Source organism: Tenebrio molitor, chromosome 3, assembly GCF_963966145.1.
Source record: "Tenebrio molitor chromosome 3, icTenMoli1.1, whole genome shotgun sequence".
Taxonomy (NCBI): Eukaryota; Metazoa; Arthropoda; class Insecta; order Coleoptera; family Tenebrionidae; genus Tenebrio; species Tenebrio molitor.
Genome location: NC_091048.1, coordinates 30,572,186 through 30,585,690, shown reverse-complemented (window position 1 = coordinate 30,585,690; position 13,505 = coordinate 30,572,186). Strand labels below are relative to the sequence as shown.

At 39.9% G+C, this 13,505-nt stretch overlaps 3 protein-coding genes across 4 annotated transcripts in view; 2 read left to right on the top strand and 1 right to left on the bottom strand.

The window, feature by feature from the left end:
- LOC138126206 (rho guanine nucleotide exchange factor 10) overlaps positions 1–8,132 on the bottom strand; it is a 36,268-nt gene extending 28,136 nt beyond the window's left edge. The window contains exons 1-2 of one of the 2 annotated variants that reach the window (XM_069041926.1): positions 7,883–8,132; positions 6,250–6,439 (exon numbers count right to left, since the gene is read on the bottom strand). The gene's annotated coding sequence lies outside the window, so the exon portion shown is untranslated. The remainder of the gene's footprint in view (positions 1–6,249; positions 6,440–7,882) is intronic. The other variant, XM_069041923.1, reaches the window with a different exon arrangement.
- LOC138126900 (3-hydroxykynurenine transaminase-like) lies at positions 120–1,770 on the top strand. Its single transcript, XM_069042715.1, has 6 exons — positions 120–334; positions 381–573; positions 626–947; positions 999–1,091; positions 1,139–1,387; positions 1,435–1,770. Exons 1-6 carry the CDS (start codon positions 167–169, stop codon positions 1,577–1,579), a joined length of 1,170 nt encoding a protein of 389 aa, XP_068898816.1. The 5' UTR covers positions 120–166; the 3' UTR covers positions 1,580–1,770.
- Positions 8,133–9,095: 963 nt separating the features above from the next.
- LOC138126213 (alanine--glyoxylate aminotransferase-like) lies at positions 9,096–12,738 on the top strand. Its single transcript, XM_069041942.1, has 4 exons — positions 9,096–9,357; positions 9,405–9,919; positions 9,972–10,316; positions 10,424–12,738. The coding sequence occupies exons 1-4, from the start codon at positions 9,208–9,210 to the stop codon at positions 10,584–10,586; spliced, it is 1,173 nt and encodes a 390-aa protein (XP_068898043.1). The 5' UTR covers positions 9,096–9,207; the 3' UTR covers positions 10,587–12,738.
- The last annotated feature ends 767 nt before the right edge of the window (positions 12,739–13,505 follow it).

Genomic DNA, 13,505 nt, shown 5'->3' with positions numbered 1-13,505 from the left:
GCTCGTGGTTGAAATATCTGTACAACTTTCAATAACACCTTGTATATTCTACCTAGACCGCCACTGTTATCGATACATGTAGATATTTACGTGACTGAGGTAACCAAGTTATCGCTAATGAGGAGCTACTTAAAGGCCTGGCAATGCGTGCTGTTCCTTAGTGACCATGTCGTACTACACGTTAGACTATCCCGCCGGGTACAAAAAGTCGGCGAAACCCTATTCAGTTCCGCAATACCTCCTCCTTTGTGGTGGACCCTCCAATGCTTCAGACAGGGTGGTCAAAATCCTCAGCAGTCAAAGCTTGAACCCCGTCTGTAGCGCTACCTTGAAAGTAAGAACCCGCGAGGTATTCACATTCATTGCACCATCTCTTTCAGATAATGGATGAAGTGAAGGTGATGTTAAAACATCTCTTCCAAACAACAAATTCTTTAACGTTGGCCATCCAAACGTCCGGTAACGGAGGCAACGAAACCATCATAACGAATCTTCTAGAACCGAGTGAAAAAATCCTGGTGGCAATAAGTGGAGTTTGGAGCGGAGTAATCGCAGACATGGCCGACAGACACGGTAAAAACTCTTCTATCAGTGCGCCCACCACACTTTACCAACATGTCTTCAGGGTTGGATGTTCGTACTGTACGAAAAAACCCAGGCGAAACCTTTTCTTTGGATGAACTCGAGAATGCAGTCATCACACACCAACCGGCGCTGCTTTTCTTAGTCCACGGTGACTCCAGTATCGGAGCTGTGCAGAAGCTCGAAGGAATAGGAGGGATGTGTCACAAGTACAACTGTCTATTCGCAGTTGACGCTATCGCTTCGTTTTGTATCCATCCAATTTTCGTAGATCGTTGGGAGATCGACGCTATTTCTGCTGCTTCTCAGAAAGCTGTAGGGGCTACAGTTGGACTGTCTATGCTCTCTTTCAGTCCCAAAGCGCAGTATTGCTGAATCATCTTTCTCAAAACTGTCTGTCTAATTGTCTTTTGCAGGGAGAGAATCTTCAACAAAAAGCAGCGACCTCCGTATTACTTCGATCTGAAGCCACTGGCAGCCTACTGGGACTGCTGCGACAAACCCAGATTGTAACAAACCTCTCCTTTTCTACTCTTTCGTGATTGCGACATTTCAGATACCACTACACCTTTTCTTCGAATCTATTGGCGGCGCTTCGCGAAGGTTTAGCACAGGTTTGTGAAGAGGGCATCGTGAGTATGTGGAAAAGACACGAAGCTAATGCCCAACTCCTTTGGGACAAGCTTGACGAACTTGGATTAGAATATCTAGTGAAAAGTAGGGAAATTCGGTTCAATGGCGTGATATGTGTCAAGATGCCTAACGGGATTGATGAGACAGCATTTCTCGACTATCTCAAAACCAAGTAAATGTTTTCTTTTGAACAGGTTAAAAGTTAATCGTTTACTTTAGGTACAATATTGATGTTAGCCCAGGTTTTGGACCAACGGAAGGCAAAGCTATGAGAATTGGGCTCATGGGTCAGAATAGTAGACCCGAAGTAGTACAGTATTTAATCGAAGCTTTGAAAGATGGATTGAAACATTTCGAGGAATAGACTATACGAGTAGGTTGTATGTTTTAAAGTCAATTGAAGGTTATCTCTAGACTTTTTGTTTTAAATAAATACACACAAAAACACTGAAGGACAGAAATTACGACATTTAACAGATTAAACAAAAAAATATATATGTAGTCCAAAGTGACGCAATAGTTCGATAAAATATCTATAAACAACATGAACACCTCTTTTGTTATGTATATTTACTATTTAGTACCAATTCTGTAGAATACAACGTCTGTAGTACTAAAAAAAAAGATGCACCGTGAACTCTTTTTTCTCAAGCCTGACACAATATTGCCGATAGAACGATGCACTTTCCGCTGCTTCTCAACAAGCTGTAAGAGCCACAGTTGGACTCTGCGTGCGCTCTTTCTTATTGACAGCTGTTCACAAAGATGTCGCCCAGATATGGGAAGAAGGAATCGCGAACGTGTGGAGAAGCCACGAAGCTAATGGTCAACTTCTGTGGGAGAAACTTGACGGTACCTCCCGGATTCGACAAGCAGATGCAGCATTGATTTTAGTCCGGCAGATGAACCCAAAATGGTCGAAACTATGACGATTGAATTGATGGGCCTGAATAGTACAGGGTCGCGTCGTATACGCGAGAAATCACGACTGCTAATTAAATAAAATTGTCAAAATTTTATACAGGGTGATTCACGTAGCCCGTTCGTTTGAAACTTTCTGATTTCCCAAAATCGTATTAATACGAAAATTGGTACCCAACTATAGTCGACTACTCCAAGTTCAAATAAAATATTTTCAAAAGCGCGACACTTCCGGAAATACCGGAAATCGACGCCATCTTCAATTTTTAAATGGAAAGGCCCCATTTTGATTTCATATTTGGATTACACGTTAAATTTTGAGTTTAGAACGTCCTTCTGTTAACACTTATCTGTCATCGTTTTTGGCCTGTCATTTTTTTCGCAAAAAAAGCGGGGTTGCAGGGCTTCATTAAAAAATTTATAACTCCTGAACCATTAGAAATAAATATTTGATTTTTTTTTATTGAATTCCCAAAGATTTGGCCGATTTTTTGCGCTATTAGTGACATTTTTTTTGTTCCATACGCCTACTACAATTTTTCAAAATTGATATACAAAAAATGTCGAAAACTTCATTTTTTTAAATGATAACTAACATTTCTGACACTAGATATAAATGTAAAATTAAATTTTAAGGCTACTTTTATTAACATTGTGTACATATGTATTCCTATTTCCAACCGTTGTGGCGTAATTTCTATTTTTTGAATAAAATATTCTTTTTAATCAAGCAATTGTTTTATTTGAATTTTTGTTCAAAAATAGCATTGCAATAAATAGTAGATGACAACAAAATAATAAAAAATAAGCAAATTAACAAACAAATATTTTAATGTAAATGTGTGCTGCACCGTTTTCATTGAAAATATTTTTTTGTTAATTTGCTTATTTTTTATTAATTTTGTTGTTATCTACTGTTTATTGCATGCGATTTTTGAATAAAAATTCAAATAAAACAATTGCTTGAGAAAAAAAAGAGAAAATTTTATTCAAAAAATAGAAATTACGCCAAAACGGCTGTTACATTTTATCAAATATTATGATATACAAGGGTGTATGTATTTTTAAAATGTGCCGAAATTTTACCTACATGGTTGTAGGACAACGTAGAAGACTAAAAGTAAGTAAAAAAAATTGTTACTCAAAAATTAAATGTCATTTTATTTTTTGACAGAATTCCACATGAAGCCAGTAGCAAGTGGTTAAAATTATGCTAGTTCATTCTGGGATACCCTGTATATCTAGTGTCAGAAATGGTAATTGCTATTAAAAAAAAAATAAGTTTTCGACATTTTTTGATTACCAATTTTGAAAAACTGCAGTAGGCGTATGAAACATTAAAAAAATTCACTAATGGCGTAAAAGATCGACCAGGCCTTTAGGAATTCAATTAAAAAATATATTTTTTTTCCAATGGTTCAGGAGTTATACATTTTTTAATGAAACCCCGCAGCCCTACTTTCTTACGAAAGAGATAACATGGGTCAAAAACGAAATGGTATAATTTGCCAACAAAAGGACCATTCACTACTAGCCGAACGTTTTGAGCCTCTTATTTACAGCTTTGCCATAAAATTGACAATTCCCATTGTCACCTAAATTTACAACAGCACAACTAGCAGGTCATAAATAAAAATGATTTTCAAAGTTAAAGTAGAAAATTGCGTTAATTCAAAATCTAATTGGTGTTTTTTTTCGCTGATTTCGTAAATAGGTAATTATAAGAAGTGAATCTGGGTAGGCCAGTATAAAAATAAGAATTTGACTTTTTGGTAAAATTTATTTATTTTCTTTTACATATTTTGTTTGTAAGTGAAAAATTATCAAAAAATTATGAAATGTACCTTACCAATACCTAGGTAAGTGTGAAAAATTTCAACTACCAGAAGTGGTGGATTTGCTGATCAAAGCATTGGAAGAAAGAAATGAATTATTGAAAGTGTAATGTTTTTAATGGGTCTATAAAAAACGAATAGGTACATGCTTAATACATAATTTCCAAGTAAAATGTGTAAAAAAAAATAAAAAAAGATAATTATAAAATGTGTGTTTTATCGTATGTGTAAAAGTGTGTAACGGTTTTGTATTGTTTTTCGGCTAGTTTTGTGCGAAACATAAAAACTGGTGGTCAACTGTTGTCGTACGAGGAACAGACGGTGTCATTTTTGTACATTTACAAATAAGAAATTTCCTCGTTGTGTGTATTTGAATCGATGAAAACAGCAGTGGTCCAAAGCAGCCCCTGCGTGACTCCACCTCGGACATTTTTTCTCCGCGAATGCGAAATCCACACCGTACAAAGCCATTAATCTTACTTCCGACTCATAAAACGGCATAAACGTCACGTAAATTTGTAGGAAAGTGGCAGGAAAATGCGGCGTTCGTGATTAATACGGTTTAAATAACGAAGCCTTACGTAATAAAGCCGTTCTCCCCCTGCGCCCAGATAAAGGACGATAAGAAAGCCGCCTCGGTTACGAAATTAACACAATGAATTAAAACGGCTCCGGTCGCTCGATTTATTGCCATAATCCATGAACCGGTAGGTGGTGGCGAACGAACGGCGTGCACCGACGGACGTAAATTATCGCTTGTTTACAACCGTGGGGCTAAGAAAAAGGGTTTGTTTGACTATCGGTGTCGTTTAATTACGCGCATGGTTGACGGCGAGCAACGCGCACTGTCACCGGACATACCTGCCGCAGACGAGGAAAGATGGATATCTGTGAGTCATTCCGGTACGCGACCATGGTAATGGGTCGAAATTTCGAAATAATTACGATCGGTTTGTGTCGTCGCACTCTTAACGGCCGAACACAATGGGCGCTTCGAGACGGTATTGTTAAACAAACCGAGGTCCATAACGGCGAAATTATCTGTCCATCATCAACAAGCATCATTAGGCGAGCTCTTGATGATGAGACCGATTCGGATACAGACACAATGCGCGTATGTTGAACTCTAATTGCTCGAGATGACCCTCGAAGAAGTGTTGTGGTTACGGTTCGATCGATGGGGCGCTGTTTGCCAAGAAAACATCGACGCTTTTACCGTAACCCTGACAAAATATTGGTCGAATTGAAATTTGGCGCCTTCAGCTGCACCTCGTATTGCACGGATTCGAGTCCGGGTGAATTTGTTTAAATGGGAGCAAAGTTGAAGTGCGTGGATGACGTCGGGACCGTCCAGAGCTGTCCAAATATTTATCCGGGTGATGAAAAATCGACGCAATGTATTCTGCAGTCGGTTTATCGGTGTTGACACAGCGTCAACCGGGAAAATGGCTTTTCCGAACGGCGACGTTCGCCGCCGCCATCAATTCAGCATTTCTTTGGGGAAAATTTACGGCCACTTTGTACCAACCGTATAAGCTAATGCCGCTCCAGGAATGCGCCTTAATGGTCTTGTAAATTAGCAGATTTACGCAAAGTGCACCGTACATTCCGTATTGTTTCGAACCGGAAAACGATAAACCCGTCTGAAATATTATGAAGGGAGAGTCCTCGCATCCGGCACAAGACCATTATCTAGCCGGAGAAAAAAACCAAGATCACCTGTCAGTCGCATTATCTCGCGCATTTATAATAGACAAATTGTTAAAGCGGTAGCGCTGGTTCTTTTTAATCCCTCACGTTGTCCCACCTGCCCATTATCGGATCGGTTCCAGCCGAGATTCGTTCCGGACACTCGACAGACCTAGTAGATAACTCGGATTGTAATTACGTTGGCAACGACAAAAACACCAAACAATGCCGAACGTAATTTATCATAAACACACTGTAAATAAATCAGCGACAAAAACATGGCTCCGCCATCCTCAAGGTCGACCGGATTCGACCAACTGCTCGCAAAAAACAAACGATACGGTTGCGAGCGGAGCACACGCGTAAAATGGGCTTTTTTCCGTCGGGACAGGACCTCAGGAGAAAATCTTGACGAGGGGGCGCCAACGCGAGAACATTTTTCCAGGTTTTTTCGTGCCAAGTTGCGAAACAAATTGTTGTTGACGTTCGCGGGGCCACCCAAGTCGGGCCGTCGACAGGGGGCGCTTCGTCAATTGCGACCGCGGATTATTAAAAAGACTGCTGCTAGAAGACGCACTCAGTCACTCACCACTTGACTGCTTGTGGCTAGAAGAACAGGTGACGCGTGGTCAACGAGCAGACGGTCGGTCGGGCCTCTACTTGTTAGGGATAATGGCTTTCGGGCAGGTAGACGGTCGGACGTGCCACCACTGCCATTACGGCTGTTTATACAGAAAACGGGCCGAACGTATGATTTATTGTTTGAACAGTGCGGGGCTCTGTAAACAAATAAAATGAGATTTTGGCGTGAATTGTTCGCCGGGGAGATAATGGCGATACGGGTTCCCAGAACCAGAATTAGCACGAAAAACAAGTGGGGAAATATTGGGGGCGAGATAGTGAATTGATAGTCCAGAGCGTTTAGTCGATCTGTCCGAGATGGAAAATGTGAAAGGTCGCCAACAAAAAAAAAAACAAAAAAACTGTTTGATTGCCAACCTCGTCACGATTTTATCGATGTTCACTGCATGGAGCAAATTTGTAGTGGTTCGGCAACACAAAAGCGATATACAGAGTGGACTCAGTTTTACGGTCTCACCCTCCAAATAAAGATCTAGTGACAAGTATGAGATGACTGTCACTTGCAGGTAGCCCGCGGGGCGCGCCGAAGACACGAAGCGGTGAAAAGAGGATCCTTCGTCCGAAATCCGTGGAAGCCCTCGGAAGCGACGGCGACCCGGCGTTCGTTAATTAAGCCAAATTACCATAAAATAAAGTGGCTGTTTAACATGTCCCGTTACGAGCGCATAAATTCGATCCTTAAAAATGTAGTGTTGCGTGGCCCCAACTATTTCCCATCTCTTCTGCGCGTAATCAGCTTAATTTAAAACCAAACAAATTAAGTGAATTTAAATTTCAGGTTGTCGGACGACTCTTTATTACACGTTTTAATTCGAAATTATAACTTACACTTTTATTTGTTCGCATGTTCGGTTTGGGTGGTCGCGTTTTTGTGGCGGCTGTACTCAAAACTCGGTCACTGCCTCGTCTTTTTGTCCGAACGGCTCCCGTTTCAGCCAAACCTGGCTTCGGAGATTGCAGGAACCCCCGAACAGGCTCGATCAGAAACACCAGTTTGTAATTGAATCCGGCGTTTGCATGCGCGTGAATATTAGGGGTGGTTTGTTGGGAGGGGCGCATGGGACCAACACCTGCCCCGACCGGTCGTAAATCCTACCTCGCCTCCCGATAACCATCATCGGCGACGACTTTTATGACTGCGTAATATTAATTGATTTCGTTACGTCAGAAAAACCATGCTGGGGACCATTGTCAGACGCTCATCCACTTAAGCTCTGATTACAACTTATTGTGTTCAATGAACTTGTGGATAGTATTTCACATTCATTTAATTCGTTTTAAATTGCTTCTGTTTCTTGTGCAACGGACACTCCTCGAACGACGTTGAATCGTCTGGAGCCCAAATCACCTGTTTCCGGTCCCCAAAACTTGACACTTGACACAAAACATAACCTCAAAGGGACAACTGTCGCCGCATCCAGTCGCAAAAAATTCGATTTAACAACCGGAAAATCTCGAAACAACCCAACCGTGTTAAAATCGTGACTGAAAACTGGTGTTCTGCCATCCTTTCGCTACCATTGTGCGATTCGAATTCAAAAATTCTGGCGCTCTTTTTCAAAGTTCAAAAATGGACTCACCGCCTACTAAATCCTTATCCAAATGTCAAATTGGCACTAGCACACTATTCCCACATGTCACTTGTCATGTTCCCCATTAACAAAACGTGGACTTTCGGAAGTCTTCCAACCGAGATTCTGCGGACCAGCTCCAACGTGTTCAGCGCGCACCAAACACCACGATCACAAACAACCGACTGTCGAAGGAGCCGAGTTGTTACGAAAGCTGCACGAACTCAACAGGTGGCCATATTGTTGTCTGGAAGGGAGGTATACTGTTTTTTTTTTCTTCGAAAGTTGTAAAATAAAATCTGTTTCCAAGCGGCGGCCTCTTCTGGGCCGGGGAAATTAATTGAATTTGACCGACACGCCGGATCAAGGCGGCGAGATGCGCGCTGCTGCCAACCGAAAGAAGCTGACCGCGTCCGAAATGATAAACAAGCGGATTCTTTATGAGTCGCGATTGCTCGAATAACTTATAAAAATTAGTTTATCTGATCTTGGGAACGAGCGGGTCCGCCGGAGGAATCTCTTCATTGAGAGATAAAACGCGGACACGCCGCGACTCCACCGCGTTACGTCACGCGGTCACGTGACACGACATCTGTCATTTTGTGGAAAAATGTCGGTCTGTAATCTGAAAGATCTTCATTCCAAAACTAATCGTCGGTGAAATTTTAGCCAAATTGAATTACATACAAAATACAAATTGAAAACTTGCGTCTTGTTGATCGAACGTCAAACAACTTGATGCGGTGATACACGATATCGTGTTTAAGTAATTGGAACCCCCCCCCCCTATTTCATCTCGGAGATGATTTCACGTGGTGCGGCACCCTAGAATGCGCAACAGGAACAACAAACAGAACTACAACCTATAACACCCTCGAATAAACATACCCGTTCGGATTGTTCCAGAGAAAATAAACGAAACTTTTGTTACGAAATGTTTCTAAAGTTAGCTTCAGTTCAATTAATGGGCGACACAAATTACAATCCTATCGCTCATGCCTCATCACGACAAACTTATTTATTTATTATTTCGAAGAGGCGGATCTTTGTATTCTAAAGGGATGGCCTATCGTTGGAATTTTAATGCACTCTGCTTATAAAAGTCTTATCTTTGACTCTTGCTGACCGTGGGTTACTCTAGAATGATCGTGCGTTAAATAATTCCATAACTATGACCAAATACGAAACTGGTGCGGTAGCGAAGCAATGTTAAAAGGTTGAACCTTGATAAAAGTTATTACTCTTCTGATAAGTAAGTAGCATAAACATTGCGCTTCGCATGCGAACAACATTCCAAAACAAGTCTTCGTTGTGGTAACATTTCAACTGTGAAAATGGACATCCCGCCACCTCAAGTACTGAAACAACCCCTGAAAGTCCCCCAGAAGACTCTGATGGGACCGGGACCTTCCAACTGCTCCCCAAGAGTCATGAACGCGATCAGTCAACCCATATTGGGACACATGCACCCTGAGATTTTCAAGGTGAGTCGACCTACACCCACTTCACGTACCGAGCCCCGATTGTTCAGATCATGGACGACATCAAAGAAGGAGTTCGCTACGTGTTTCAAACCACCAACCCCTTGACCTTGGTTGTGAGCACTTCGGGCCACGGCGGCATGGAAGCCGTGCTTTGCAACCTCCTGGAACCCGGCGACGTTGCGTTAATTACCGTCAACGGCATCTGGGGTGAAAGAGCCGCTTCAATGGCCGCCCGGTATGGTGCTTGCGTTGTCACCATCGAGACCGAGCCCGGCAACAATTTCACCCTGGCCCAGCTCGAAAACGCTGTCTCTAAACACCGCCCTCGACTCCTTTTCGTCACTCAAGGCGAGAGTTCTTCGGGAGTTTACCAAAACGTAGAAGGAATCGGCGATGTTTGCCACAGGTACGGTTGTCTCTTGGCAGTAGATACCGTTGCATCTTTGGGCGGAGTTCCCCTACTCGCTGACAGGTGGGGTGTAGACGCCATCTATACTGGTAGCCAGAAAGTACTAGGCGCACCGGCGGGGCTCGCACCGATTTCTTTCAGCCCCAGAGCACAGTACGTTTTTTTTTTCAATTGTTTTCTCGCAATCTGATCGAATCTTCGATAGGCGACGCATTTTCGAACGGAAAACACCAGTCAAGGTTTTGTACTGGGACATGACAGTTTTAGGGGATTACTGGAATTGCTTCGGACGCCCCCGAGTTTATCATCACACAATTTCTTCACAATTGCTCTACGGACTAAGGGAAGGTTTGGCCATGATCGCCGAAGAGGGACTCGACAACGTGATGAAAAGGCACCAAGCGTGTGCGGAGAGGTTTTACCGAGGCTTAGAAAAACTGGAACTGGAGCCGTTTGTCGAAGATGTGCATAAGAGGTTGCCTACGGTCACTTCCATAAAAGTTCCCAACAATGTGGACTGGCGAGATGTCGTCACGTATGCCATGAAAACGTATTTTCTTTTGCTATTATTTTTACAATAGGCGTAGAGTTTTTCTTTACCTAATTTTTTTCTGTTACGTGTCAGACGCTCACTCTAAATTTAAAAGTTTCTTGTAGTTATTCAGTGGAGATCAGTGGAGGATTAGGACCCACCGCGAACCAGGTCTTCAGAGTCGGTCTCATGGGATACAACGCCACTCTCACGAACGTCGACCTAGTCCTGGAGGTGTTGCAAGAAGCACTGGACTTTGCTCGGACCAGAAGACGCAGTAAATTGTAAATAAAACGCGACTATTTCAGAAGCGTTTATTCTAAATAGCAGGTACACTTATATATAAAGTTGACTCAAGTTGCAAAAAACCACTTGTCATTTGCAACAGCGTTTTTTCAATATTTTTAAACCAAATAAAGGCACAAAGGTACCAGAAACTCATAGTTTGGATTGAATATTTTCCATATAAGTACAGTTTTAAAGGAATTTCAAATGACTGATGCCATTAAAGTGCTGTTGCAAAGGCAAAGTGGTTTTTTGCAACTTGAGTCAATATTAGCTGGATTGTTAGTTATATGTTGCATAACCACTTCCATTTCCTAAATAATGTCAACAGAAGAAACAAAATTACCAAATGTAATCTTGAGGCCCTCTTTATCACTAGGTATATTACAATCTTATTAAATACAAAACTTAGTTGAATAATAACAAATTATTATTATATATTATATGTCTTAACTAGAAAAAAACAAATTTACAAAGCGTATGTTTTTTTTATATAATCATTTGTCAATGTTAAAAAACAACAGAAAATGTATCAGAACTTTTTTTCTTGTCAGTAAGTTAAAAATAGTATATTATGTTATGAGGAGCAAAAATGAAGTTTTATGTGCTGCGGCTGGTAAAGTCCATTCGTTTTAATAAACAATTGTCAATGTCAAAAATTCTTAACAGACCGGACTGTACCACTCCAGATTCCCCAGAATATTGTAATTATGGACCAGATGTATAATGGTTTTTACACTAGATTTTTATTGAGGTTATGTATATGTTGCACTTTGACGTTTTTCTATCGCAATTACACAAATCACAACAACATTTTTTTTTAAATGTCATATCCAGCGACCGGTACGAAAGTACCTACAGAAAAATGATATTTGTTAAGACCTTGCACATCAAAAGCAATGTTTCGTGATGTTTAATGATTCTGAAAAGTGAGTTGCGTCTTCAAACTTGGCAAGAAGAAATGAAGGTTTGTACAGAATATTTACTTGAAATCCAATAAATCGGGAAATGTGAACGGTTAAATAAAATGTGGATTGAAAGATAAAATACAAAAACTAGTTTAATATGAGTAAAATGAAAAAACTAGGAAATAGGTTTCATCAAAAATATGAGCAGCTTTCTCGCAAATTTCTTTCATCGACATTCATGGTTTTTCCGTGTCCAATTCTTTGCAGTATCGAACTACTCCCATCTTTTCAGGTTGAAGAAGCGACTGACCTGTACCCCTTTTACGTGAAGGCATTCTTCACCTTTAAATTCTTCACCAATTTTGAATATTATGTTTTTATATTTAAACAAGTCCTGCGCATGTCAAATAGATGAAATTTGGCTGACACTCAGAGATACCAAGATTGATTTATGAAATAACTAGATTTGACATTTTGGCAAGTCTACCAACTTGACAACATTTTGACAATTGTTTATTAAAACGAATTTATTGTATAGGCTCTGCCATTTCTATTGAAACACCACCTGTTGGATTTTTCCTAAAATTTAGCAATGTGTAACAGGTTCGTTTGGTTGTAAAACGGCTTTTAGTGAGAAATTTGAAATTTTGACATTTTCTAGTTCCTAAAATGTCAAAGCAAATCGCTGTCAAAATAAGTGTGATAAATTGATAAATCAATGATCTAACTACACATTTAGCAATTATTTATCTCGTCGACGCATCGTGCATTCTTAATATAATTTAATATAAATGTTAATAGAAATCTAAAAATTTTACGCCTGCGAAACCTACCACTACAAATGTGAGTGAGTGGTTTTTAGCATGGTTATCTGTCGTTGTTAGTGTTCCTGCTGGAAGGTAAAACCCAAGGGAAACTCAAAGAATTTTAATCAATGAACAAGGAAATTACAAAATCAAAGGATTGGCGCCAGTTTTGGAATCTTGAAGGATTTCGCCTCTCAGGTGTGATTGGATAATTCTGTAGACAGTAATATCAGATATCTGGAAAAAGAAATTGGTGTTATGGGGGTATGTGGGTAATGTAGGGTAAGATTGTAAGGATAAAAAAAAAAATCAGGAGTTTGAGGAACTCAAAACTCATAATTTAATGAATTGGGGAAAATTGTAAGTAAAAAAATAATTATTTTCGTTTATTTCAATGTACTTATATGTATTAAGTATTTTAATAAACTACACTTGCTGAAATGCTTTTTTTTATTGAATTTTTCTTATGGTGAAACCACAGAGGATGAACGAAACTTACACATAACCTCACTTTTCTGCTGTTAAAGTTAAATGAGTAATAATAATTAATAACGAATAAAACTGCACTCGCTGAAAGTTTAGCTGAAGAGATGAAAATCAAAGTTACAATTAATTCCAATTTAGAACAATAATTTAAGATGTCCCCTCAAGGCGCATGTGCCAAGTGGCGTGTGATAAAAAGTGCGGGATTTAATTTTGATGTTATACCTAAATGTTAGCAAATGTAAATACGTTCTAAGCTGACGCTTTTTAGAATGATAGAAAGACGCTTTTTTTTAACTTACGGAAAAGATTTCTGAAATTTCAACACAAATTTTTCTGACTGACCACATTGGGTGACTTAAATGCAGTTTATCATATAATTTAATAAGAGCTCTCTTCATGTCAGCACCCATAAGGACTCGTTTTTTCTATTTTGCTCTATTTTCGTGAAAAAATAATAAATTCTTGATAATTATTGGTTTATAATTGAATGAAAGATGCGTTGAGTCAAATATGACATGACATTCAACAAAAATCAAGATTGGCAATAATAGTCAAAAAATTACTAAACATATTTGCAGCGTTGCCAAACTGACAATCAACAGGTGGTGTTTCAATAGAAATGGCAAAGCCTATAGATAAATGCATTAATATCAATTCGTGTCACTGTCAATTAGGTATTAATTTAAAGGCTAGTTTGATCATGGCTTTTATAGGTACTGTTA